This window comes from Gymnoscopelus braueri (genome assembly GCF_963280865.1).
Source record: "Gymnoscopelus braueri genome assembly, chromosome: 24".
NCBI classification, from domain to species: Eukaryota; Metazoa; Chordata; class Actinopteri; order Myctophiformes; family Myctophidae; genus Gymnoscopelus; species Gymnoscopelus braueri.
The window spans coordinates 14809974-14837749 of record NC_137626.1 but is presented as its reverse complement, the minus strand read 5'-3'; the positions used below and the strand labels follow the sequence as shown (position 1 = coordinate 14837749).

The 27776-nt window shown below is 38.0% G+C and overlaps 1 protein-coding gene across 3 annotated transcripts in view; it reads left to right on the top strand.

Annotated features, from left to right (window-relative positions):
* LOC308080138 (protein NLRC3-like) overlaps window positions 1-27776 on the top strand; it is a 60873-nt gene that overhangs the window by 3065 nt on the left and 30032 nt on the right. Inside the window, exons 2-5 of one of the 3 annotated variants that reach the window (XM_080421904.1) lie at window positions 2322-2350; window positions 26793-26871; window positions 27009-27106; window positions 27498-27638. In XM_080421904.1, coding sequence (XP_080278030.1) covers window positions 27067-27106; window positions 27498-27638 — 181 coding nt within the window. In that variant the 5' untranslated portion in view covers window positions 2322-2350; window positions 26793-26871; window positions 27009-27066. Of the gene's footprint in view, window positions 1-2321; window positions 2351-26792; window positions 26872-27008; window positions 27107-27497; window positions 27639-27776 lie in introns of those variants that run through there. The other 2 variants (XM_080421905.1, XM_080421906.1) reach the window with 2 other exon arrangements.

Here is a 27776-nt window from a genome sequence, read left to right as displayed (position 1 = left end):
GAGTGACATGCTTTGTTTTTTGCCTAGAAAACAATGCACGTGCCTGCACGTTTTTATTTTATTAGGACTCATAGAATCACAAAATGTCCCTGGGCTGGGACCCATTCAAATGACCACTCCTGGGTCCTGACACCCACTAACTACATTGAAAATCACTGCTACTGCTTAGATGAGGAGTTATTTTGTTGCATTGGCATTGCTGAGGTTTTAGACATATTTTAGTTTGTTCAAGACAGTATATTTAAATTAAATATTTTGTGATTATTTGGTTATTTTGTGCTGCACCACTAGGCTATAAAGATATTAATTTAGATTACTCGTTTTGAACCAATGCTGCACTAATTTCACTTGTGATTTAAAAACATTACAGCAATTCATTGATGTGAAAAATAAGAAATGTACTTTTAATTTTACTTGTACATTAATGTAATTAATTAATTTAATTGTATGTCATTTTAAAAGCATTTACTCTTGAATACTTAAGTACATTTAAAAGCAAGGACTTTTTTACTCTTACTTGAGTAATATTTTGACTGAGCTAATTTTACTTGTAGTGGAGTAAATTTAACCAGGAGTACTCTGTACTCTTACTCAAGTACTGGGGTCGAGTACTCTGTCCACCTCTGCGTACTGTGTGTAAGCAAATACGTTGTTTTTTTGTAACAGAAAAGTCATTCAGTGCTTTTAATAACAGCTACAGTATGTATGACCCATTTTGAGAGCTCAGTAAACAATAACACTTTTAATGAAACAATAATATTGTGATGCCTACATTGCCTACATATTGTTATAAATGTCCTTTAAGTCCATGTGGGGTTCTTGGGCACCAGGAAGAATGCATATCACTTTAACCACTTTAACCCTGGTGTCCTGGTTTTGGGGATGTCATTATTGGCAGAAATGTTCATTCATTGCTTTAATAGAAGATCTACAAGGACACAACAATTGCACTTTGTGACTTTTTACTTTATTGGAGTATTAACAATTTCCTTTACACTTCTACTCCACTACATATCAGAGGCAAATATTGTACTTTTACTCCACTACAATGTTTAAAAACTTGAGTTACTAGTTACTTTGCAGATTTTTATTATTACAAAACATACACTAACCACTTCAGCCCTATATATATTTTGGCCATTTGAAAATAGCCGATCTACAAGCTCTCAATGCGTTGTGATGCGACGCATTGTGAGCTTGTAGATCTGCTATTTTTCAAAAAACATATTTTTTAAAACTTGTGAAATGGGACATTCTGCATAATGAGCACTTTTACTTTTGGTACTTTATGTAAATATTTTATGCCAATACTTTTGTACTTTTACTCAAGTACATTTTTAATTCTGGACTTTTACTTGTAATGGAGATGGGGTATTTCTACATTGCAGTATTGATACTTTTACTGAAGTACACAATTTTAGTACTTTTTCCACCACTGTACTTTAGATAACTAGACATAGTTGCAACACACCAACATGCAGATTGCAGTGTAACGTTCTTCAGATAGCGAAGCAACCATTCTGAACTCTTTTGTGATAGAACACATTTTTACTTTGATTGGCAGCCTATTCACAACGTGATGCCAGGGGCGGATTAACCCTTCGTGGTGCCCGGTGCTTGGACCCGGTTCGGTGCCCCCCGGGAGTGTTTCGTCAACGGGGGGGGGGGGGCGAGCTTGCTGCGCGGAGCCCTGCTTCTAAATTTCTCAGTTTTCGCCGTTTTTTCTTTTTCTTCACGCTGTTTGGTGCCCCACCCAGGTTGGTGCACTGTGCTTCAGCACCTCAAGCCCGTTGGATAAGCCACCACTGCGTGATGCGATCATTTGTCGCTAGTTTGTGCTTAAAAATGTGATATGTGTAATTGTGTAGTAATGCATGAGCTGATGAGTGTGCATTTGCGTGTATATTTGCATTTAAGTCCAAGCACACACTGGTGCCAGAAAGTAATCAGAATCAGCTTTATTGTCACATCACAGATTTACAAAAGTTAAAAAAAAGTGGCTGAAATTCGTTTTTCGTTCAAAGATTTGCATACGTTTTCAATTAAAAAAAAAATAGCAGATCTACAAGCTCATAGCGCGGCATGAAGTGACGCGCTATGAGCTTGTATGTCTGCTATTTTTGAATAGCCAAAGTATAAATTATGGTTAAAGTGGTTAAAATGATTGTGACACAGATGCTTTCCCGGTTTTAATGGGTTAACATAACAGTTAATTCACGTGACAATCGATAGTATTATACAGTGTTTATTTTAAGTGTGAATAAACCATATTATGTGCGTATATGGTCACAGTTTACTAATCCTGAACCTGTTCCTTTCAGGTGCAGAGCTGTCATGCATCTACAGTAAGGTACAGTAGATACATGCAAACTATAAGTCTCTGTAGGCAAAAACAGTCCTAAAGATAAATTAGATTTAGTCTTAATCTTAATGCTAAAATCCCGCTGTTGGGATGGAAAATGTTCAATGACACTGGTTTAATTATGTTACATTGTAATCAGAGGCCTTATTGCACTAATTTGATAGTGTTATTCTAGTTGGATAACAGAATGAGGGAAGTTGTGCTTCTAGCTGTGAGTTCAGTGAGTATTTAGAGGAAGTTACAACAGGGCACGGAAATATGATCACATCTCCCCGATTCTTGCCTCCCTACACTGGCTCCCTGTTCGTTACAGGATTCAGTTTAAGACTTTAATGTTTGTCTTTAAGTCTTTAAATGGGCTGGCACCATTGTACATATCGGAGCTTCTACCTCCCAATAACGCTACAAGGGTCTTGAGGTCTACTGACCAGTCACTCCTTAACGTCCCAGCAACAAAGTTGAAAACTCGGGGAGATAGATCATTTTCCCTCATAGCGCCAACACTGTGGAACGAGCTTCCACCCCATGTTAGAGCGTCTCAAACCCTGCCTGTGTTTAAATCGTGTTTGAAAACGCACTTGTTCTCCTTGGCGTTTGAAAATTCAGATTGAGAAGCTGCTGTTATCCTCCAGGCATTGTGTCAAATGTTGTCCTGTTTTACTGTGTTTTTTTTTTGCTCTTGTTTATTTTAGTATTTTGTTATTGAGTGTACAGCACTTTGGTTTCAACACTGTTGTTTTTAAATGAGCTCTATAAATAAAGTGGATTGGATTGGGTGCAGTCACAAGGCTGTGTGCTTGTTGACTAATGACTGACTGGAAGCCACACAGCTCCACACAAACCTGAAAGAATGATTGAAAACCAGTTTAACACAACAGTTGATGTGACGGTGAATAAACCATATATGTAGCCATAGTTTAATGATCCTGAACATGCTCCTGTCTGGTGCATAGCTGTCATAAGACTACAACAGGCAGATCTGTGCAAACTATCAAAAGAGGCCTAAAGATGAGATAGATTTTGTCTGTGTTTCTCAATGCTAAAATGATGCCATACTGTTGGGATGGATAATTACCATTGACACTTTGTGGTTAATGTGACATTGTAATCAGAGGCCTTGTTGTGCTGCACTCATTTGATAGTGATGTATAGTTTAGTGAAGATAATATAATGAGGGAAGTTATGCTGCTATAGCTGTGAGTTCAGTGTGTATTTAGAGGAAGTTGCAACAGGATGCAGTCACAAGACGGTGTACTTGTTAGAATGATGTGGTTAGAACCACACTGAGCAGCAGCAGACATGTTGCACATGAATGCTGATGTGAAACTTTGTCCACAGACACTTTGTATCAGCTTTTTGGTTTCCAGCCTTTCTAACCTTATACACTAAAGAGAAAGAAGAGACATATTCAAACTATATTTACACTTTTGATTTATCTAATTAGTTAATAAATATATCAGCATCCGGTCATAAATTCCACAACACTTTATTGTGTGTCAAATCAACTATCATCTATTAATAGGCTGATACATTTGATGAAGATTCATATTCAGAGTGACTCTGACTTTGAAGACATGCAAACACAGGTTCTCTGTCTCACACACGCACGCGCACGAGCGCACACGCACACAAACATGTTAATTACTGTAGTTAAAGGTTTTCATATTCAGCATTAGGATTGCAAATGTTGGAAATAATCAAAGAACTTTCCATGGGAATCAAAGTGAATACGGGAATTAACATGAATAAAACTAAATAAAGGGGTTATCAGACAGCTGCATGGGAGCCCAAGGTATCCACTGAGATGCAACCAGTCTGTCTGTAATATGTAGTAAACATTGTTGTATGAATCTCAACTATTGATATTATGACAATTGTGAGTGCAGAGAACTATAGAGGGACATGGAATTGTATGTAACTTAATTCAATTATGTTTATTTAGCTTAACGTTGGAGCTTATAGGTTATAGGCTCCAACTTTAAGCTTTAGGCTATTGTTTGCTAGTTAACAGAAATATATATGATGTCATGTTATTATGTCATATAAACTATATTCATAGAGGGATATAATCAGAACTTACCTAAATAGCATGTAGTCCTTTGTCTCAGACAGAACAGTAGTATGGGCTCAGTAGCATTGCATTAGTGTGCAAGATGCTGACAATCATCTACACATGAGATGGAAGAATGCACTGGTCAATTCTACTGAATTCACCATGTAAAACCTTCTATAGTAAACTACTACAGAGTTGACTGGGGCCTGTCTTAACCCTCCAAATCTCTTTGCCAAAATTAGCTGATCTATATTAAGCTTGTAGATCAGCTATTTTGGGTGAATGTTTCCCCCAGAATAGGGATGCTCGGGATCAAGTGGTTAAATGGGATGTAGGCTGAATTTAGTGTATTTTTTATAATTAGGCCACTTTATTGACAAGTAAAGTGCGTGTTCTGTGTGGATGTACTCATGACACAAACAAGAATTGTAATTAATCGCACAAAATAAATGCTCGTGGAATGTAAGGACATTAAACTGAAAACTGAACTATTTTCTGTATGAAATACTAATTCATGTTTATTTCACCAGTGAAAGAAATACAAATAACTATTGTGTAAAAAAATACAAACTTGAATGTAGTGTATTCTACATCAGTCAGGTTGATTACTGTAGTCCTGTTTATTTGCTGTATAACATCTTTATTTTTTTATACTGTAAAACAAAATCTATGATTTATTTTCTCCCATAGATACAGAATTATATCTAAACTAGAAAAAGTGCTCCTCGGAGCACAGGTCTCCGCCAGGTCAGGTACGTTATTCTGACCTCCTGGTGGCGCTATAATAGGCCAATGTGAAAAGGGTGCCATTTATTCGTAGGTCTTTCACGGCAAGACACTGCATTCATGATTTGAGGCATTTTGTTCCAAAAATGTGTTTTGCTAAATTAGACCTGCTGGTGGCGCTATAACAGGCCAATGTGAAAAGGGTGGCATTTCTTCCTCGGCTTAATGGGAATGTGCGTGTGAAAATTCACGGAAATCGCAAGCTGCGTGCATAGTTTGAGGCTTTTTGTTCAAAACGGACCAATCCTGCAAACTTTGGAAGCCAACCATAGGCAATGAGGATGAAATATGGGAAATCGGACAGATTCTTGTTGATCACATGACTATAGAGATACTGTGTACCGATTTGCATGACGTTTGGATCAAATCTGTAGGAGTAATGTATAAAAATGGGTTTTGCATCGGCCTCCTGGTGGCGCTATAACAGGCCCATGTGAAAAAATGGGGCAGAGGTTCTGAATTGGCATCCAGGGAGTGTGTGTGCCCAGTTTCGGAGCGACCGGGCCAGCGGTGCCGGAGATTAGCTGCTAACACACAGACAGGACGGACACACACACGGACACACGGACACACGGACGGACGGACGGAGGGTAAAACATACTCTCTTGCCATGCCTTTCGGCCTGGCGGAGACAATAATTACAGAATTATTAACAGAATTATTTTTAAATTCAATGTTCCTCCATTCATTATGGTTACAATATTTTTCTTCACGCACATTTTCTATAACAAACTGCACATTTAAATATTAGGCTTGGGCAGAATCTGTGACTTTTACAGGGGCCAGTTTTGAATTGCAACCACCTGAAGGTACTCCTTTGGGGCAGTTTTGAAGGAGAGTAGGGTTTTACATTCCTTCACAACTTTTGGTAGGGCATTCCACATTTTTGTTGCATAGCCGGCAGGGACTCGCTGGGCCCCTAATTCAGCCTGGGAATCTCAGATGGAGGGGAATTCTTTTTTGCCTCCGGCCTCGCGCCGAGGTCCCAGATACTAACCGATGAGCGGTATATTTTTATTTATAATAAACATACAAAAAATATTAAATATTCAAAAATATATATCTTTTTCATCATTCATCATCATTTATCAAATTTGTTTTTATCATTATTGGGTACTTTAGTCATCCGCGAACAGGTTGCAGTCACAAGCTGATTTTTTTTTTGCCTCCGGCCGCTCGCCGTGGTGACGAGGTCCCAGATACTAACCGATGAGCGGTATATTTTTATTTAATAATAAACATATTAAAAATATTTTTTAAATATATATAATATTATAAAAATATAACCACTTTTATTTGTAATAAAAATATACAATGGAAAATATACAATGATAAAATACTGGAGGTGATGGAAAGAAGAGTTAGGTTTTGTGTACTATAGCTTATAATTTTGTAGCAGGTTAAAAAATGTGCAGGTAATGTGCAGAATATACAATCACTAATCAATAGCAGCAGTGCTCAATCAAATGTGCCAGAAGAGTCAAGAATATACATAGAATAGGAAATAAAAAAAGAAGCAGTAGTAGAGGACTATTATGAATGGGTGAAGTATGAACATGAATACATTAAAATATTAGTCTGCATGCAATCAGAACTTGTTAGCTAAAGTATAGATTATAGCTATTAATGATCTGAGACTTTTATAGGCTAGATCTATAGGCTATATGAGGATGGCATAACAGGAAATTCAGTGAAGGCTGTAATGTGCGTACTGTGTGTATGCAAATACGTTGTTTTTTTGTAACGGCAAAGTCATTCAGTGCTTTTAATAACAGCTATGTATGACCCTGTTAACATTTTGAGAGTTCAGTAAACAATAACACTTTTACTGAAACAATAATATTGTGATGCCTAGATTGCCTACATGTTGTTATAAATGTCCTTTAAGTCCATGTGGGGTTCTTGGGCACCAGGAAGAATGCATATCACTTTAACCCTGGTGTCCTGGTTTTGGGGATATCATTATTGGCAGAAATGTTCATTCATTGCTTTAATAGAAGATCAACAAGGACACAACAATTTAACTTTGTGACTTTGTTATTTTTGCATGACATACTCTTATGTAAGTATAAAATAGGATAGGATAGTATTCGATTATTAGTATTGCCATACTTTAGCAGTGGTGTAAAGTAACTAAGTACATTTACTCAAGTACTGTACTTAAGTACAGTTTTGAGGTATTTTTACTTTATTGGAGTATTAAAAATGTCCTTTACACTTCTACTCCACTACATCTCAGAGGCAAATATTGTACTTTTACTCCACTACAATTATTTAAAAACTTGAGTTACTAGTTACTTTGCAGATTTTTATTATTACAAAACATACACTAACCACTTCAGCCCTACATATATTTTGGCCATTTGAAAATAGCCGATCTACAAGCTCTCAATGCGTTGTGATGCGACGCATTGTGAGCTTGTAGATCTGCTATTTTTCAAAAAACATGTTTTTTAAAACTTGTGAAATGGGACATTCTGCATAATGAGCACTTTTACTCTTGGTAATTTATGTACATATTTTATGCCAATACTTTTGTACTTTTACTCAAGTACATTTTTAATTCTGGACTTTTACTTATAATGGAGATGGGGTATTTCTACATTGCAGTATTGATACTTTTACTGAAGTACACAATTTGAGTACTTTTTCCACCACTGTACTTTAGATAACTAGACATAGTTGCAACACACCAACATGCAGATTGCAGTGTAACGTTCTTCAGATAGCTAAGCAACCATTCTGAACTCTTTTGTGATAGAACACATTTTTTACTTTGATTGGCAGCCTATTCACAACGTGATGCCAGGGGCGGATTAACCCTTCGTTGTGCCCGGTGCTTGGACCCGGTTCGGTGCCCCCCGGGAGTGTTTTGTCAACGGGGGGGGGGGGGGCATGCTGCGCGGAGCCCTGCGCGGAGCCCTGCTTCTAAATTTCGCCGTTTTCGGCGCTTTTTCTTTTTCTTCACGCCGTTTGGTGCCCCACCCAGGTTGGTGCCCTGTGCTTCAGCACCTCAAGCCCGTTGGATAAGCCACCACTGTGTGATGCGATCATTTGTCGCTAGTTTGTGCTTAAAAATGTGATATGTGTAATTGTGTAGTAATGCATGAGCTGATGAGTGTGCATTTGCGTGTGTATTTGCATTTAAGTCCAAGCACACACTGGTGCCAGAAAGTGTCCTTGTGTGGGGAAAATAATCAGAATCAGCTTTATTGTCACATCACAGATTTAAAAAAGTTAAAAAAGTGGCTGAAATTCGTTTCCGTGCATAGTTCCCATTGTTTTGTTATTTCCATAGAAAAAAAGAAAGGGAAGAAGAAGAGGGGGAAGGGGCAAGGGGGAAAGGAGATCAATCAAAGAATGCGTGAGCATAGCAGCAGATATACTTAGCGTGCGTGATATGCTAAAAAACACACAAACAAATTCAAAAGTCAGTGCGTTGTACATATGATTAAGGTGCACAATGTCAGCGGGTGTCGACCGCATAATCCACATAAGTAGGTTTTTCACTAAGACTGGAAGCCACACAGCACCACACAAACCTGAAAGGACTGAAAACCAGGTTAACCTATTAGCCTGATGCCGATGTCATCTAAATTGTTGCTATATCAGTGGTGCTCAAAACTTTTTCATGTCAAGGCCCCACAAAATGATATGTATTTGGCCACGGACCTGACCAAATACATCTCCAAATATTTTGTTCCAGGGACCCCCAGAAGCAAAGATTTGAGTTAAATTGTTTGCTTTAAAATGTGTATATATATATATATATGTTCAAAGATTTGCATATGTTTTCACATTTTTTTAAAATAGCAGATCTACAAGCTCATAGCGCGGCATGAAGTGACGCGCTATGAGCTTGTATGTCTGCTATTTTTGAATAGCCAAAGTTTAAAATATGGTTAAAGTGGTTAAAATGATTGTGACACAGATGCTTTCCCGGTTTTAATGGGTTAACATAACAGTTAATTCACGTGACAATCAATAGTATTTTACAGTGTTTATTTTAAGTGTGAATAAACCATATTATGTACGTATACTGTATGGTCACAGTTTACTAATCCTGAACCTGTTCCTTTCAGGTGCAGAGCTGTCATGCATACAGTATATACATGCAAACTATAAGTCTCTGTAGGCAAAAACAGTCCTAAAGATAAATTAGATTTAGTCTTAATCTTAATGCTAAAATCCTGCTGTTGGGATGGAAAATGATCAATGACTCTGGTTTAATTATGTTACATTGTAATCAGAGGCCTTATTGCACTAATTTGATAGTGTTATTCTAGTTGGATAACAGAATGAGTTGTGCTTCTAGCTGTGAGTTCAGTGAGTATTTAGAGGAAGTTACAACAGGGTGCAGTCACAAGGCTGTGTGCTTGTTTACTAATGACTGACTGGAAGCCACACAGCTCGAAACCTGAAAGAATGATTCAAACCAGTTTAACACAACAGAACTGTGACGGTGAATAAACCTGGTGCATAGCTGTCATGTGTCTACAACAGGCAGATATGTGCAAACTATCAAAAGAGGCCTAAAGATAAGATATTTTGTCTGCGTTTCTCAATGCAAAAATTATGCCACACTGTTTGGATGGATAATCACCATTGACACTTGTGGTTTATGTGACATTGTAATCAGAGGCCTTGTGGTGATGCACTCATTTGATAGTGATGTATATAGTATAGTTTAGGGAAGATAACATAAGGGAAATTATGCTGCTATAGCTGTGAGTTCAGTGTGTATTTAGAGGAAGTTGCAACAGGATGCAGTCACAAGGCTGTGAGCTTGTCAGAATAATGTGGTTAAAACCACTCTGAGCAGCAGCAGACATGTTGCACATCAATGCTGACGTGAAACTTTGTAAACAGACACTTTGTATCAGCTTTTTGGTTGCCAGGCTTTTTAACCTTACATACTAAAGAGAAAGAGACATATTCAAACTATATTCACGTTTTTGATTTATCTAATTAGTTAATAAATATATTAGCATCCGGTCATAAATTCCACAACACTTTATTGTGTGTCAAATCAACAACTATCAATACACTGATATATTTTACTGTGTCAAATCAACATCTATTAATAGTCTGATACATTTGATGAAGATTCATATTCAGAGTGACTGACTTTGAAGACACATGAAAACACATGTTCTCTGTCACACACAAACACGCACACGCACACGCACACGCACACACAAACGCAAAAACGTTAATTACTTTAAGGTTTTCATATTCAGCATTAGGATTGCACAATGTTCGAAATAATTAAAGAACTTTCCATGCGAATCAAAGTGAATATGGGAATTAACATGAATAAAACTAAATATAGGGGTTATCAGACAGCTGCATGGGAGCGAAAGGCATCCACTGAGATGCAGCCAGTCTGTCTATAATATTTAGTAAACATTGTTTTATGAATCTCAACTATTGATGTTATGAGTTATGACAATTGTGAGTGCAGAGAACTATAGAGGGACATGGAATTTTATGTAACTTAATTCAATTATGTTTATTTAGCTTAACGTTGGAGCTTATAGGTTATAGGCTAAAACGTTATGCTTTAGGCTATTGTTTGCTAGTTAACGGAAATATATATGATGTCATGTTATGTCTTATGTCATATAAATTATATTCACGGAGTGATATAATCAGAACTTACCTAAATAGCATGTAGTCCTTTGTCTCAGACAGAACAGTAGTATGGGCTCAGTAGCATTGCATTAGTGTGCCAGATGCTGACAATCATCTACACATGAGATGGAAGAATGCACTGGTCAATCTACTGAATTCACCATGTAAAACCTTCTATAGTAAACTACTACAGAGTTGACTGGGGCCTGTCTTACCCCTCCAAATCTCTTTGCCAAAATTAGCTGATCTATACTAAGCTCACAACACGCCACAATATGACATATTGTGAATCTATGATTTATTTTTTCACATAATCTCACATAGACACAGAATTATATTATTATTATTATTATTATTATTAAATTCAATGTTCCTCCATTCATTACGGTTAAAATATTTTTCTTAACACACATTTTCTATAACAAACTGCACATTTAAATATTAGAATATTAAAATCTGTTTTCATACCTTCATACCCTCCTGACATTTCACTGGGATTTATGATATATGACAATATGTTTACATGACAAATAAAAACAAAGGGTTACAGCCGCTCACAGCTAGTGCCAGGGTGTGTGGGCTGGCTGCAGCAGATCTACAAGCTCACAACGCATCACATCGTGACACGTTGTAAGCTTGTAGATCGGCTATTTAGAAATTGCCGATGTAGCCGATGCTATAACAAATTTTACTGGGGAACCCCCTGGAACCCCCCCAAGGACCCCTGGGGGTCCCCGGATCCCACTTTGAGAACCACTGCTGTAGCCTACAGAAGCATCCAAATGAAAACAAATGGACTCCATTTGTAAACTTTGAGAGTCAAATTAACACTACGGGTCCATTTAGTTCCATTTGTAGCGTACACGATCAGCATTAAATGATTTCTGTTGATTAGACTGTCGATGTAAAATACAGCGCTGCAATGCATGCTACCTATATTAGTGTTCCTTTTTGACAATAGGCTATTTATGTTTTGTTTTTTCCTGTTCACTTTAACGTCATGTGAAGTTAGGTTGACTCACATTTTTACATAAAGGACTACTTCACCCATTTTCAACCTCTATATCTTCATATAATTACAGCAAATGTATAGTCCTCACTAAATCTCATTATAAGATGATTATAAGGCACTATTTCTGTCTACGCACTCTGTGTCTCAAATGAGGAATGTGGACAGTTTAAAATAATGCCTACCAATGACATCATCGCTAGGCAGGTTTGGTCATTTCAAACAAGATTTCAAACTTTTATTGTTTAGATATATTTTTTAAATTAATGGTAAGAACAATGGCTTCTCCATGGAATCCCCATTGATGATGTCATTGGTAGGCAGGTTTTTCAACTGTCCATAGCCCACCAATGAGACACAACAGAAATTGTGGCATCTTACAACAAGCATTAGTGAGGACCAAATATTTGACTTTGACCTTTTTATTGATAATAAACATCTGTATAATTACACACAATTATCAAAATTATCATGATCAAAGAAAAACGTACGATGAGTGGTGCTCAAAACTTTTTCATGTCAAGGACCCCCAAAATCCAAATATTTTGCTCCATGGACCCCCACAAGTAAATAATTGAGTTAAAATGTTTTCTTTAAAACATATATATATATATATATATATATATATATATATATATATATATATATATATATATATTCAAAGATTTGCACACATTTTCACAATTTTTTAAAAATAGCAGATCTACAAGCTCACACACTTTGGATATATATATATATAAATATATATATATATATATATATATATATATATATATATATATATATATATATATATATATATATATATATATATATATATTCAAAGATTTGCACCAAGTGACGTGCTATGAAATTGCATGTCTGCTATTTTTGAATAGCCAAAGTATAAAATATGGTTAAAGTGGTTAAAATGATTGTGACACAGATGCTTTCCCGGTTTTAATGGGTTAACACAACAGTTAATTCACGTGACAATCGATAGTATTATACAGTGTTTATTTTAAGTGTGAATAAACCATATTATGTACGTATATGGCCACAGTTTACTAATCCTGAACCCGTTCCTGTCAGGTGCAGAGCTGTCATGCATCTATAGTAGGTACAGTTGATACATGCAAACTATAAGTCTCTGTAGGCAAAAACAGTCCTAAAGATAAATTAGATTTAGTCTTAATCTTAATGCTAAAATCCCGCTGTTGGGATGGAAAATGATCAATGACACTTGTGGTATTATGTTACATTGTAATCAGAGGCCTTATTGCACTCATTTGATAGTGTTATTCTAGTTGGATAACAGAATGAGGGAAGTTGTGCTATAGCTGTGAGTTCAGTGAGTATTCAGAGGAAGTTACAACAGGGCACGGAAATATGATCACATCTCCCCGATTCTTGCCTCCCTACACTGGCTCCCTGTTCGTTACAGGATTCAGTTTAAGACTTTAATGTTTGTCTTTAAGTCTTTAAATGGGCTGGCACCATTGTACATATCGGAGCTTCTACCTCCCAATAACGCTACAAGGGTCTTGAGGTCTACTGACCAGTCACTCCTTAACGTCCCAGCAACAAAGTGGAAAACCTGGGGAGATAGATAATTTTCCTTCATAGCGCCCACACTGTGGAACGAGCTTCCACCCCATGTTAGAGCGTCTCAAACCCTGCCTGTGTTTAAATCACGTTTGAAAACGCACTTGTTCTCCTTGGCGTTTGAAAATTCAGATTGAGAAGCTGCTGTTTTCCTCCAGGCATTGTGTCAAATGTTGTCATGTTTTACTGTGTTGTTTTTTTGCTTTTGTTTATTTTAGTATTTTGTTATTGAGTGTACAGCACTTTGGTTTCAACACTGTTGTTTTTAAATGTACTCTATAAATAAAGTGGATTGGGTGCAGTCACAAGGCTGTGTGCTTGTTGACTACTGACTGACTGGAAGCCACACAGCTCACAAACCTGAAAGAATGATTGAAAACCAGTTTAACACAACAGTTAATGTGACGGTGAATAAACCATATTATGTAGCCATAGTTTAATGATCCTGAACATGCTCCTGTCTGGTGCATACAGTAGCTGTCATAAGACTACAACAGGCAGATCTGTGCAAACTATCAAAAGAGGCCTAAAGATGAGATAGATTGTGTCTGTGTTTCTCAATGCTAAAATGATGCCATACTGTTGGGATGGATAATTACCTTTGACACTTTGTGGTTAATGTGACATTGTAATCAGAGGCCTTGTTGTGCTGCACTCATTTGATAGTGATGTATAGTTTAGTGAAGATAATATAATAAGGGAAGTTATGCTGCTATAGCTGTGAGTTCAGAATGTTAGAATAATGTGGTTAAAACCACTCTGAGCAGCAGCAGACATGTTGCACGTCAATGCTGATGTGAAACTTTGTACACAGACACTTTGTATCAGCTTGTTTGGTTTACAGGCTTTGTAACCTTATACACTAAAGAGAAAGAAGAGACATATTTAAACTATATACACTTTTGATTTATCTAATTAGTCAATAAATATATCAGCATCCGGTCATAAATTCATAAATGTCAAATCAACATCTATTAATAGGCTGATACATTTGATGAAGATTCAGATTCAGAGTGACTCTGACTTTGAAGACACATATGCAAACACAGGTTCTCTGTCTCACACACACACACGCGCGCACACGCACACACACACATACATGTTAATTACTGTAGGTAAAGGTTTTCATATTCAGCATTAGGATTGCAAAATGTTGGAAATAATCAAAGAACTTTCCATGGGAATCAAAGTTAATATGGGAATTAACAGGAATAAAATTAAATATAGGGTTTATCAGACAGCTGCATGGGAGCCCAAGGCATCCACTGAGATGCAACCAGTCTGTCTGTAATATGTAGTAAACATTGCTGTATGAATCTCAACTATTGATATTATGACAATTGTGAGTGCAGAGAACTATAGAGGGACATGGAATTTTATGTAACTTAATTCAATTATGTTTATTTAGCTTAACGTTGGAGCATATAGGTTATAGGCTCCAACTTTAAGTTTTAGGTTATTGTTTGCTAGTTAACGGAAATATATATGATGTCATGTAATGTCTTATGTCATATAAACTGTATTCACAGAGTGATATAATCAGAACTTACCTAAATAGCATGTAGCCCTTTGTCTCAGACAGAACAGTAGTATGGGCTCAGTAGCATTGCATTATGATGCTGACAATCATCTACACATGAGATGGAAGAATGCACTGGTCAATCTACTGAATTCACCATGTAAAACCTTCTATAGTAAACTACTACAGAGTTGACTGGGGCCTGTCTTACCCCTCCAAATCTCATTGCCAAAATTAGCTGATCTATATTAAGCTTGTAGATCAGCTATTTTGGGTGAATGTTCCCTCCAGAATAGGGATGCTCGGGATCAAGTGGTTAAATGGGATGTAGGCTGAATGTAGTGTATTTTTTATAATTAGGCCACTTTATTGACAAGTAAAGTGTGTGTTTTGTGTGGATGTACTCATGACACAAACAAGAATTATAATTAATCGCACAAAATAAATGCTCGTGGAATGTAAGGACATTAAACTGAAAACTGAACTCTTTTCTGTATGAAATATGAATTCAAGTTTAATTCACCAGTGAAAGGAATACAAATAACTATGGTGTAAAAAATACAAACTTGAATGTAGTGTATTCTACATCAGTCAGGTTGTTTACTGTAAAGTCCTGTTTATTAGCTGTATAACATCTTAATTTTTTTATACTGTAAAACAAAATCTATGATTTCTTTTCTCACATAGACACAGAATGATATCTAAATAATTACAGAATTATTAACAGAATTATTTTTAAATTCAATGTTCCTCCATTCATTATGGTTACAATATTTTTCTTCACACACATTTTCTATAACAAACTGCACATTTAAATATTAGGCTTGGGCAGAATCTGTGACTTTTACAGGGGCCAGTTTTGAATTTCAGCCACCTTAAGGTACTCAGTTTTGAAGGAGAGTAGGGTTTTACATTCCTTCACTACTTTTGGTAGGGCATTCCACATTTTTGTTGCATAGCCGGCAGGGACCTGCTGGGCCCCTAATTCAGCCTGGGAATCTCAGATGGAGGGGAATTATTTTTTGCCTCCGGCCGCGCGCCGAGGTCCCAGATACTAACCGATGGGCGGTATATTTTTATTTATAATAAACATATTAAAAATATAAAACATATGTTTTATTTTAATTTTTTTAAATATATATAATATTATAAAAATATAACCACTTTTATTTGTAATAAAAATATACAATGAAAAATATACAATAATGAGAAAATACTGGAGGTGATGGAAAGAAGAGTTAGCTTTTGGGTACTATAGCTTATAATTTAGTAGCAGGTTAAAAAATGTGCAGGTAATGTGCAGAATATACAATCAACTAATCAATAGCAGCAGTGCTCAATCAAATGTGCAAGAAGAGTCAAGAATATACATAGAATAGGAAATAAAAAAAGAAGCAGTAGTAGAGGACTATTATGAATGGGTGAAGTATGAACATGAATACATTAAAATATTAGTCTGCATGCAATCAGAACTAGTTAGCTAAAGTATAGAAAACAATGGTTGGCTATTAATGATCTGAGACTTTTATAGGCTAGATCTATAGGCTATATGAGGATGGCATTTAGAAAATTCAGTGAAGGCTGTAATGTGCGTACTGTGTGTATGCAAATACGTTCTTTTTTTGTAACAGCAAAGTCATTCAGTGCTTTTAATAACAGCTATATACAGTATGACCCTGTGAACATTTTGAGAGTTCAGTAAACACTAACTGAAACAATAATATGTGACCCACCACGATAAAGGATAAGTCATCTAGGCTTTTTTCATTTTCGTTTTTTCATGTCATATGAAAGCAGGGAATCATAGCTACAAATTGACATATTGCTTGTGCAGTTTTACCCACCAGTTTTCGAGATATGGCTTATATAATGATGCCTTGTAGAAATTCAGTGATATTCTATGAACTGAGAAAACAGGCCTCAAAATGTCTCTTCTCTGATCTGTGAGATCTTAACACCTATCCCAGCATGCATTGCTGAAAGGTGGGGTTCTGAGGGGGGCCAGGTGCTGTCCCAGGTTGCATTGTTCTCAAACGAGGGGGGGGGGGGGGGGGGGGCGGTTGAAACTTGATAGCTTGGAGCTCAGCTCCCAGGGAGCTCACAAAGTGACTTAGTTGCTAGATCTGTTGGGATGGAAAATGATCAATGACACTGGTTTAATGATGTTACATTGTAATCAGAGGCCTTATTGCACTCATTTGATAGTGTTATTCTAAATAGATAACAGAATGAGGGAAGTTGTGCTTCTAGCTGTGAGTTCAGTGAGTATTTAGAGGAAGTTACAACAGGGCACGGAAATATGATCACATCTCCCCGATTCTTGCCTCCCTACAGTGGCTCCCTGTTCGTTACAGGATTCAGTTTAAGACTTTAATGTTTGTCTTTAAGTCTTTAAATGGGCTGGCACCATTGTACCTATCGGAGCTTCTACATCCCAATAACGCTACAAGGGTCTTGAGGTCTACTGACCAGTCACTCCTTAACGTCCCAGCAACAAAGTTGAAAACCCGGGGAGATAGATCATTTTCCTTCATAGCACCCACACTGTGGAACGAGCTTCCACCCCATGTTAGAGCGTCTCAAACCCTGCCTGTGTTTAAATCACGTTTGAAAACGCACTTGTTCTCCTTGGCGTTTGAAAATTCAGATTGAGAAGCTGCTGTTTTCCTCCAGGCATTGTGTCAAATGTTGTCCTGTTTTACTGTGTTGTTTTTTTGCTTTTGTTTATTTTAGTATTTTGTTATTGAGTGTACAGCACTTTGGATTCAACACTGTTGTTTTTAAATGTGCTCTATAAATAAAGTGGATTGGATTGGGTGCAGTCACAAGGCTGTGTGCTTGTTGACTACTGACTGACTGGAAGCCACACAGCTCCACACAAACCTGAAAGAATGATTGAAAACGAGTTTAACACAACAGTTAATGTGACGGTGAATAAACCATATATGTAGCCATAGTTTAATGATCCTGAACATGCTCCTGTCAGGTGTCATTTGATAGTGATGTATAGTTTAGTGAAGATAATATAATGAGGGAAGTTATGCTGCTATAGCTGTGAGTTCAGTGTGTATTTAGAGTAAGTTGCAACAGGATGCAGTCGCAATACGGTGTACTAGAATAATGTGGTTAAAACCACTCTGAGCAGCAGCAGACATGTTGCACATCAATGCTGATGTGAAACTTTGTACACAGACACTTTGTATCAGCTTGTTTGGTTTCCAGGCTTTATAACCTTATACACTAAAGAGAAAGAAGACACATATTCAAACTATATTTACACTTTTGATTTATCTAATTAGTCAATAAATATATCAGCATCCGCCATAAATTCCACAACACCTTATTGTGTGTAAAATCAACATCTATTAATAGGCTTATACATTTGATGAAGATTCATATTCAGAGCGACTTTGACTTTGTAGACACATATGCAAACACATGTCCTCTGTCACACACACACACACACACACACACACACACACACACACACACACACACACACACACACACACACACACACACACACACACACGTTAATTACTGTAGGTAAAGGTATTCATATTCAGCATTAGGATTGCACAATTTTGGAAATAATCAAAGAACTTTCCATGGGAATCAAAGTGAATATTGGAATTAACATGAATAAAACTAAATATAGGGTTTATCAGACAGCTGCATGGGAGCCATGCTGCATCCACTGAGATGCAGCCAGTCTGTCCGTAATATGTAGTAAACATTGTTTTATGAATCTCAACTATTGATGTTATGAGTTATGACAATTGTGCGTGCAGAGAACTATAGAGGGACATGGAATTTGATCTAACTTAATTCAATTATGTTTATTTTCCTTAACGTTGGAGCTTATAGGTTATAGGCTAAAACTTTATGCTTTAGGCTATTGTTTGCTAGTTAACGGAAATATATATGATGTCATGTTATGTCTTATGTCATATAAACTATATTCACAGAGGGATATAATCAGAACTTACCTAAATAGCATGTAGTCCTTGTCTCAGACAGATCAGTAGTATGGGCTCAGTAGCATTGCATTAGTGTGCAAGATGCTGACAATCATCTACACATGAGATGGAAGAATGCACTGGTCAATTGAATTCACCATGTAAAACCTTCTATAGTAAACTACTACAGAGTTGACTGGGGCCTGTCTTACCCCTCCAAATCTCTTTGCCAAAATAAGCTTATCTATACTAAGCTCACAACACGCCACAATGTGACATGTTGTGAGCTTGTAGATCAGCTATTCTGGGTGAATGTTCCCCCCAGAATAGAATGCTAGGGATCAAGTGGCTGAATGGGATGTAGGCTGAATGAAGTGTATTCTACATCAAAGTCAGGTTGTTCCCTGTAAAGTACTGTTTATTTGCTGTATAACATCTTTATTTTTTGTAATACTGTTAACAAAAAACAAAATCTATGATTTATTTTTCACATAATTTCACATAGACACATAATTATATTATTATTATTAAATTCAATGTTCCTCCATTCATTACGGTTGAAATATTTTTCTTCACACACATTTTCTATAACAAACTGCACATTTAAATATTAGGCTTGGGCAGAATCTGTTTTCATACCTTCATACCCTCCTGTCATTTCACCGGGATTTATGATATAAGACAAAATGTGTACATGACAAATAAAAACAAAGGGTTACAGCCGCTCACAGCTAGTGCCAGGGTGTGTGGGCTGGCTGCAGCAGATCTACAAGCTCACAACGTGTCACATCGTGACACGTTGTGAGCTTGTAGATCGTCTATTTTCAAATTGTCGATGTAGCCGATGATATAACTAATTTTGCTGGGGAACCCCCTGGAACCTCCCCAAGGACCCCTGGGGGTCCCCGGCCGGACCCCACTTTGAAAACCACTGCTGTAGCCTACAGATGCCTCCAAATGAAAACAAATGGACTCCATTTGTAAACTCTGAGAGTCAAATTAAGACTACGGGTCCATTTGGTTCCATTTGTAGCGTACACTATCAGCATTAAATGAATAGGCCTACTGTTGATTAGACTGTCGTAGCCCATGTAAAATACAGCGCTGCAATGCATGCTACCTATATTAGTGTTCCTTTTTGACAGGCTATTTATGTTTTGTGCAGTCACAAGGCTGTGTGCTTGTTTACTACTGACTGACTGGAAGCCACACAGCTCCACACAAACCTGAAATAATGATTGAAAATCAGTTTAACATGTTACATGTTATGTGACGGTGAAAAAAACATGTAGCCATAGTTTAATGATCCTGAACATGCTCCTGTCAGGTGCATAGCTGTCATCCGTCTACAACAGGCAGATTTGTGCAAACTATCAAAAGAGGCCTAAAGATAAGATAGATTTAGTTTGTGTTTCTCAATGCTAAAATGATGCCATACTGTTGGGATTGGGATGGATAATTACCATTGACACTTGTGTGGTGTATGTGATGTTGTATTCAGAGGCCATGTTGTGCTGCACTCATTTGATAGTGATGTATAGTTTAGTGAAGATAATATAATGAGGGAAGTTATGCTGCTATAGCTGTGAGTTCAGTGTGTATTTAGAGGAAGTTGCAACAGGATGCAGTCACAAGGCTGTGTGCTTGTTAGAAGAATGTGGTTAAAACCACACTGAGCAGCAGCAGACATGTTGTACATCAATGCTGATGTCAAACTTTGTACACAGACACTTTGTATCAGCTTGTTTGGTTTCCAGGCTTTCTAACCTTATACACTAAAGAGAAAGAGACATATTCAAACTATATTCACACTTTTGTTTTATTTTTATTTTATTTTATTTATCTAATTAGTTAATAAATATATTAGCATCCTGTCATAAATTCCAACTATTCAACTATCAATACACTGATATATTTTGCTGTGTGTCAAATCAACATATATTAATGGCTGATACATTTGATGAACACACACACACACACACACACACACACACACACACACACACACACACACACACACACACACACACACACACACACACACACACACACACACACACACACGTTGTATTTTCAAAGAGGAATAATGACACGCAGACAAGGCAGCTTCATACCATATTGTTCACTACTTTACTTCCGTATCCTTCTCAAGACAATACAATACACCTTTTCTCAATAGGGCCCCCTAGGCTACAGGTAGGTTAAGTGCACCTAGTGTTACACCAGATCACATACAGTATATCACATCTTCCCTTTTTTTAAGAGAAGAACATCACTAAATTCAAAAACTTCAGAATCAAAATATCTGTGCAATATGAGATGTAACAGCATGGCATATGAAAAATATAGAACATGTCTGGAAAAGACTGGCAAAAATATGAAATTCAAATAGTATATGGCAAAAAAAATCAACACAAGTGATAGCAAGCAATCACTGGCACATTCTTAATCAAACAACACTTCTTCACTGGTACACATTATTATCAACATGTCATTTTTTTTTTCTTTTTTCAGAACAACAATGACAATGTTAAATCACCTAGCAAAGCTATCAAAGTGTACTCTGTTTTCAAGTCTCTAAGTCACACAGTCCTTGAGCCATATTGGCTTGCTTCTCACCCTCTGAGGTCTGCCCTGGGTATCATCATTTGGCTGTGGTTGTGCTCTTTTACTGAGGGCCCAGGTACAGGGAGTGAGTTATCAACTGGTGGGACAGGTTGGGTGATGTCACCTGGAACAGCGCTGTCAGGGAAGAGTGACAGGTGGATTGCATTCCACTTTCTTCCATCCTCAAGGATGTATGTGCTCTGTCCAGTCTTTTTCATTATCTTTGTAGGCTTTCCGAATTTCGGATCTCCTTTCTTCACATGTAGTGGATTTCTGACACGGACCATGTCCCCCTGTTTGAAGGACGACTGCTTGGCCCGACGTCGCTCATCGGTATATTCCTTTGACTTCTGTTGATTAGCGAGGACGCGTGCGCGCACCTCCGTGTCCGCGGGAGGCGGGGTCGATTCCACCAACACACTGTTCAGCTTGTTGCGCATCTTGCGTCCATGCAGGAGCTCGAATGGTGAAACACCAGTAGTTGCATGTGGCGTTGCTCTGTAGTTAGGAGGAACCGGCTGTGGGGCAACGTGTGTCTTTATAGTTTTGTCTGTCAGCTGGCATGTGAGGCAGGAAGAGATGGCAGCTTGGACACAGGCATCCATGCCTGGCCACCAGTAGAGATCACGTAGACGCTGTTTAGTGCGCACTATTCCCTGGTGACTTTCATGGGCCAATGCAACGATAGACTGTCGGAGTGCGACAGGTACAATGAGGCGATACGGGCCTCGGTAAACAAGCTTGTTGTGTACTGACAGTTCATCTCTGATCGAGTAGTATGGGGCCAGCTGGGAATGAAGAGCTTTCTTAGCTGAGGGCCATCCATTTTGTATTTGTGTTTTGAGCGCACGCAGCTCTGGGCACGCAACACATGCAGCGGTAAAGTCAGATGCAGAGATAGCATGTAGATCAGTTGTTATGTAGGCGACTAGATCCGGTTCAGGTTCCTCATCCCACAGTAGGGCAAGGGGAGACGAGATAAGCAGTCGGCGGTCACGTTCTGTGCTCCTGGGCGGTAAATAACGTCATAGTTGAAACACAGCAAACGAGCCGACCATCTTGCTATGCGCATGCCAGCGCGTCCTAGACCCTTTGTAGCAAGGAGAGTGGTAAGAGCCTGGTGATCTGTGCGTAAAATGAAGTGTGTGCCCCATAGGAAGGTTCTCCACCTCTCCGCAGCCCACACGCACGCCAGAGCTTCTTTTTCCACTATGGAGTATTTTCGCTCTGTGGCTGTGAGAGACCGCGAGGCTCTGTTTGATCAGGGCAAGAACAGCACCCAGCCCGTAGTTGGAAGCATCCGTGGAGACTACGGTTGGCAGAGCTGGGTCAAACATGGCTAAAGCAGAACTGTTTACAATTAGTTTCTTGACCTGCTCAAACGCTTTTTGGGCAGCATCAGTCCATTCAAAGTCCTGTTCGCCCCTCAGACACGCGCGCATTCCCTCAACAAGGGAGGAGTAGTGTGGCACAAACTTTGCGTACCATGACGTCAGTCCAAGAAATGAACGCAGCGTAGTAGCGTCTTTTGGAGCAGGTGCATTGAGAATAGCACTCACATGGCCGTCATCGGGCAGCAGTCCCTCAGCCGTAATGACGTGCCCGAGGAAACGAAGACTTGTCTGGTTGAAGTGGCACTTGTCTTTATTCAATTGTAGGCCTGCGTCTTTCAGGGCTGCAAGAACAGCTCTCAGATGGCGGTTGTGGGACTCAAAATCTTTTAAATAAAGGACTGTAAGTTCTGGAAGCTCACCCTCAACCTGTTGATCTGTCTCCTTTTTGGATGAGCGGCATACCCATGCGTAATGCCCTTTTTTGTTGCACAATTTACATGTCACCTTCGCTGCAGGGCATCCTGGAGAATTAGCGAGGTGATCACCGGATCCACACCGGTAGCAGGAGGAGCGGCTCGGTTTTTGTCCTTTATAGTCTGCTTTCCCCTCGTCCTTTCTGTGCACGGAATGGTTTTGATTTTACTGCCTGTACTGGCAGTGATGGGTTGGCATGGAGAGACTGAGCATGCGCCATGGCAGATTCAATTTGTCATGAAAGCGTAATGGCCTTATCCAGTGTAAGAACACCATCAGTTTGCATTAAGAGTCTTTCCCTAACTCTTGGGCACGATGCTTTCTCAATCAGTTGATCTCTCAGCATTTCGTTAGCTCTGTCACCGAAATCACATGTTACAAGCAGTTAACGTAGTGCAGAAACATAATCTGTAACCGATTCTTGTGGCAGCTGCGCCCTCTAGCAGAACTTGTGACGCTCGACCACAACGTTTACTGTCGGTGTAAAATGCTTTTTTAGCGCAGCTACAGCCGTAGCATAAGTATCACCTGTCTCAGGAATACTGTAGAAAATCCTTTGAACATTCAGTGGATTTTCTGTGGTCTGGGGTTTTCTGAATAATTATTAGGCTGAAAAGTAATCTGTGATGGGCCCTTAGAGTGTGAGGTCATAGGCCATTAATCCCGCCCACTCTCCTCCTCAACCCTCCCCTCCCCTTTCCTTCCTTGACAGGCAAAATCCTTCAACAGCGACACCCGCAGGCAAAGATTTATTTTTTCATTGCAGTTGAAAAGGCTTTAGAAATGTGAAAGAAAAACACCTGCAATGGCTCACTAGAGTGGAATTTTCAGTTAAAACTTTTTATACGCGTTTGAAGGACCATGACAAAGACTTTGAATGTGTTGTAAAACTGAATGTCATGAAACCTTTAAGCTTTTAGGCTATTGTTTTCTAGTTAACGGAAATATATATGTCTTATGTCATATAAACTATATTCACGGAGTGATATAATCAGAACTTACCTAAATAGCATGTAGTCCTTTGTGTCAGACAGAGCATGGGCTCAGTAGCATTGCATTAGTGTGCAAGATGCTGACAATCATCTACAAATGAGATGGAAGAATGCACTGGTCAATTCTACTGAATTCACCATTTAAAACCTTCTATAGTAAACTACTACAGAGTTGACTGGGGCCTGTCTTACCTCTCCTAATCTCTTTGCCAAAATTAGCTGATATATACTAAGCTCACCACACGCCACAATGTGACATGTTGTGAGCTTGTAGATCAGCTATTTTGGGTGAATATTCCCCCCAGAATAGGGATGCTCGGGATCAAGGTTAAATGGGATGTAGGCTGAATGTAGTGTATTCTACTTCAAAGTCAGGTTGTTTACTGTAAAGTCCTGTTTATTTGCTGAATAACACCTTTATTTTGTGTTATACTGTTAAGAAAAAACGAAATCTATGATTTATTGCTCTCATAATCTCACATAGACACATAATAATATTATTATTCAATTCAATGTTCTGGTTACAATATTTTTCTACACAGAAACATTTTCTTAACAAACTGCACATTTGAATACAATTTTGAGATATTTTTTACTTTACTGGAGTTTATCAAATTTTCTGTACTTTTATATCTACTCCACTACATCTCAGAGGCAAATATTATACTTTTACTCCACTACAATTATTTGAAAACTTTAGTTACTAGTCACTTTGTAGATTTGGATTATTATTACAAAAGATACATTACCCACTTCAGCCCTACATACAAACAATTCGGCCATTTGAAAATAGCCGATCTACAAGCTCACAAAAAAAATCACAAAAGTTAAAGTATTCAAATATGTCAAAATGAGTCCAACCTTTAAAAAAAGCTTTTGTAGGCTATTAATAATCAAATATGCAAAGAAACTAGTAAAGATGGCAAATAATTGTAGTGGAGTAAAACATATAATATTTGCCTATAGAGATGCAGGCTTGTGGAGTAGAACTACAGTAGGCTATAAAATATCAAAAATGGAAATTTTAACAGTAATAATAACTTTATTTATATAGAGTAGCGCCTTTCTTTTCTATCTTCATATCATTGGTCCTCATTAATGTTAATTATAATTTGTGTCTACTCTGTCTCAGAGGAGGGCTTTGGACAGTTCCGAAACCCGCCTACCAGTGATATCATTGATGGGGAATCCAAGCAATAGAAACTGCAGGCTTTCTAATTCTGGAAAGTTACCATGCTATAATAGAAGCCATTGTTCTCACATTAAAACAAATAAATAAACATAAACATTTTGAAATCTTGTTTAAAATTACCAAACCTTGTCACTGGTAGGCGGGTTTCGGAACTGTCCACAGCCCAGCCCTCCTCTGAGACACTGAGTGAAAAGACAAAAAGGGTGCCATCTTATAATGAGCATTATACAAAGATAGGTTGAAAATGGGTGAACTGGTCCTTTACAGTATATACAGTATAGATACATTTATTAAATAGACTAGCACCACTTGATGTGGAGCTGTAGCTGCGTATGCATGAATCCATAAATATCTGGAGCAGGTGGAACATCAAGTTGACAACGTCGATGACGGTGACACAACGCAACGCTCCTGGTGGAATTTAGACGTTTTCCAAAACAATGTAAAGATTTTCCATAAATGTTCAACAAGCCTATCACTAATAGTGAAAATAGCAGATCCACAATAGCTTGTAGATCTGTTATTGTCACTATTTTTGAAATAGGGCTTATGTGGTTAATTAATCATGTACGCCTACTTCCTAGAAATGTAGTGAAGTCAAAACTACAATATTTGTAATGGACTGAAAGTCAACACACACCACGCGCGCACACACACACACACACACACACACACACACACACACACACAGTCCTTTAGATGTTGCCTCCATACATATGCACACAGAATGTAGTATGTAGGCTATCCCTTAAATAGCCTATGTGAGACCCAGTCCCTTTTAGTAACAACCACTCGATGAGCGTCTCAATAAACTGTTTGATGACTGTTTGAATGATCCTGAAATATGAAGTGAAGAGAGTGTCACTCTACCATTTGATGATTGTTTGAACACTCATGAAATATAAATATGAAGTGAAGAGAGTCTCACACTATAGTGAGACTCTCTTCATTTCATGATTGTTCAAACCACAATAAAAAGGGTATACCATTTGATGGCTGTTTGAACAATCATGAAATATAAATATGAAGTGATGAGAGGGTCTCACTCTACCATTTGATTATGGTTTGAACAATCATGAAATAAAAATATGAAGTGACGAGAAGGTCTCATTCTACCATTTGATGACATTTTGAACAAACTTGAAATATAAATATGAAGTGCTTCAGAATCAGGACCAAAGACGCACCATGTCACACAACCTCCTTGCTCCCCCACAATCCATATTTCAACTCTATTAAAAAAATAACTCAGTTTTTCAACATCTGTATCTTTCTTATTCAATGTAGTCAATGTGCACCACCTAGTGGACGTATTGGAAAACAACACCAGCTGATCTCTGACATAAACACCATCCTAATTGAGACGGTGAGTGACTGTTTGTGGCCTATGTTTTGATAATCAGAAGCTTTTTATCCTGTCGGATGTATTTATGTATTTATTTTTTTACCTTTTATATTATGACTAAGAGATCAATGAAGTAAATGTGAATCAATGGATGACAGAGTGAAGACATGTGACCAGGAGGGAGCCGTGTTGTCCTCAGTGGAGATCCTGAACACAATGGAGCAACTTCAATTTCCATCAGATGAGGACTGTCCAGGTAACAATGACATTTGAAAATAAACAGATAGATAGGTAGGTAGAAAGAAAGAAAATGATGAATTAGGCTATATTATGTTTAAAGAATTTTCATTTCTAGTGACATTATTGCGACACATTATCAGAAAGACTTTTCTTTATTTCAGGAACAGTTAAATGTTTTATTTTAAAATGCTGTACAGCTACATAAATTACCTGAATTCATATCAATGTGTTTATCCCCTGTTCAAAGTCTTTTTTAAAGCCTTCTCTGCTTTTACAATAATTTGTGTTAGTCAAGCTGTAATTATTGCATTTACCTTATCTCTCTGAGAGTTTGTAACATTGAATGGGATCATTTTTACACTCTGAGAGTTTTATTAACAGTTAACACTGATGATTGCATTATGCAGGTCCTTCAGTGGTACGAGCAGTTCCTCCAGCTCAAGTCATAGCCCAGAGTGGAGGCATAGTGACGTCTCCCACCATCTCTGGTCACATTGGTGGTTCTGTCAATATCAACATCACTGTCAACTCCCCAGACAGAGACAGAGGTACATAATGTATTTGTTACCAGGCAAATGTGGTATTTACTGGTAAGATATGAATGTCATTCTCCGCAGATAATGACAATAGTTCTACTGCATGAATGTCATGCTCCCTCACAGAGCCCACTTCATTATCCTCTTCCC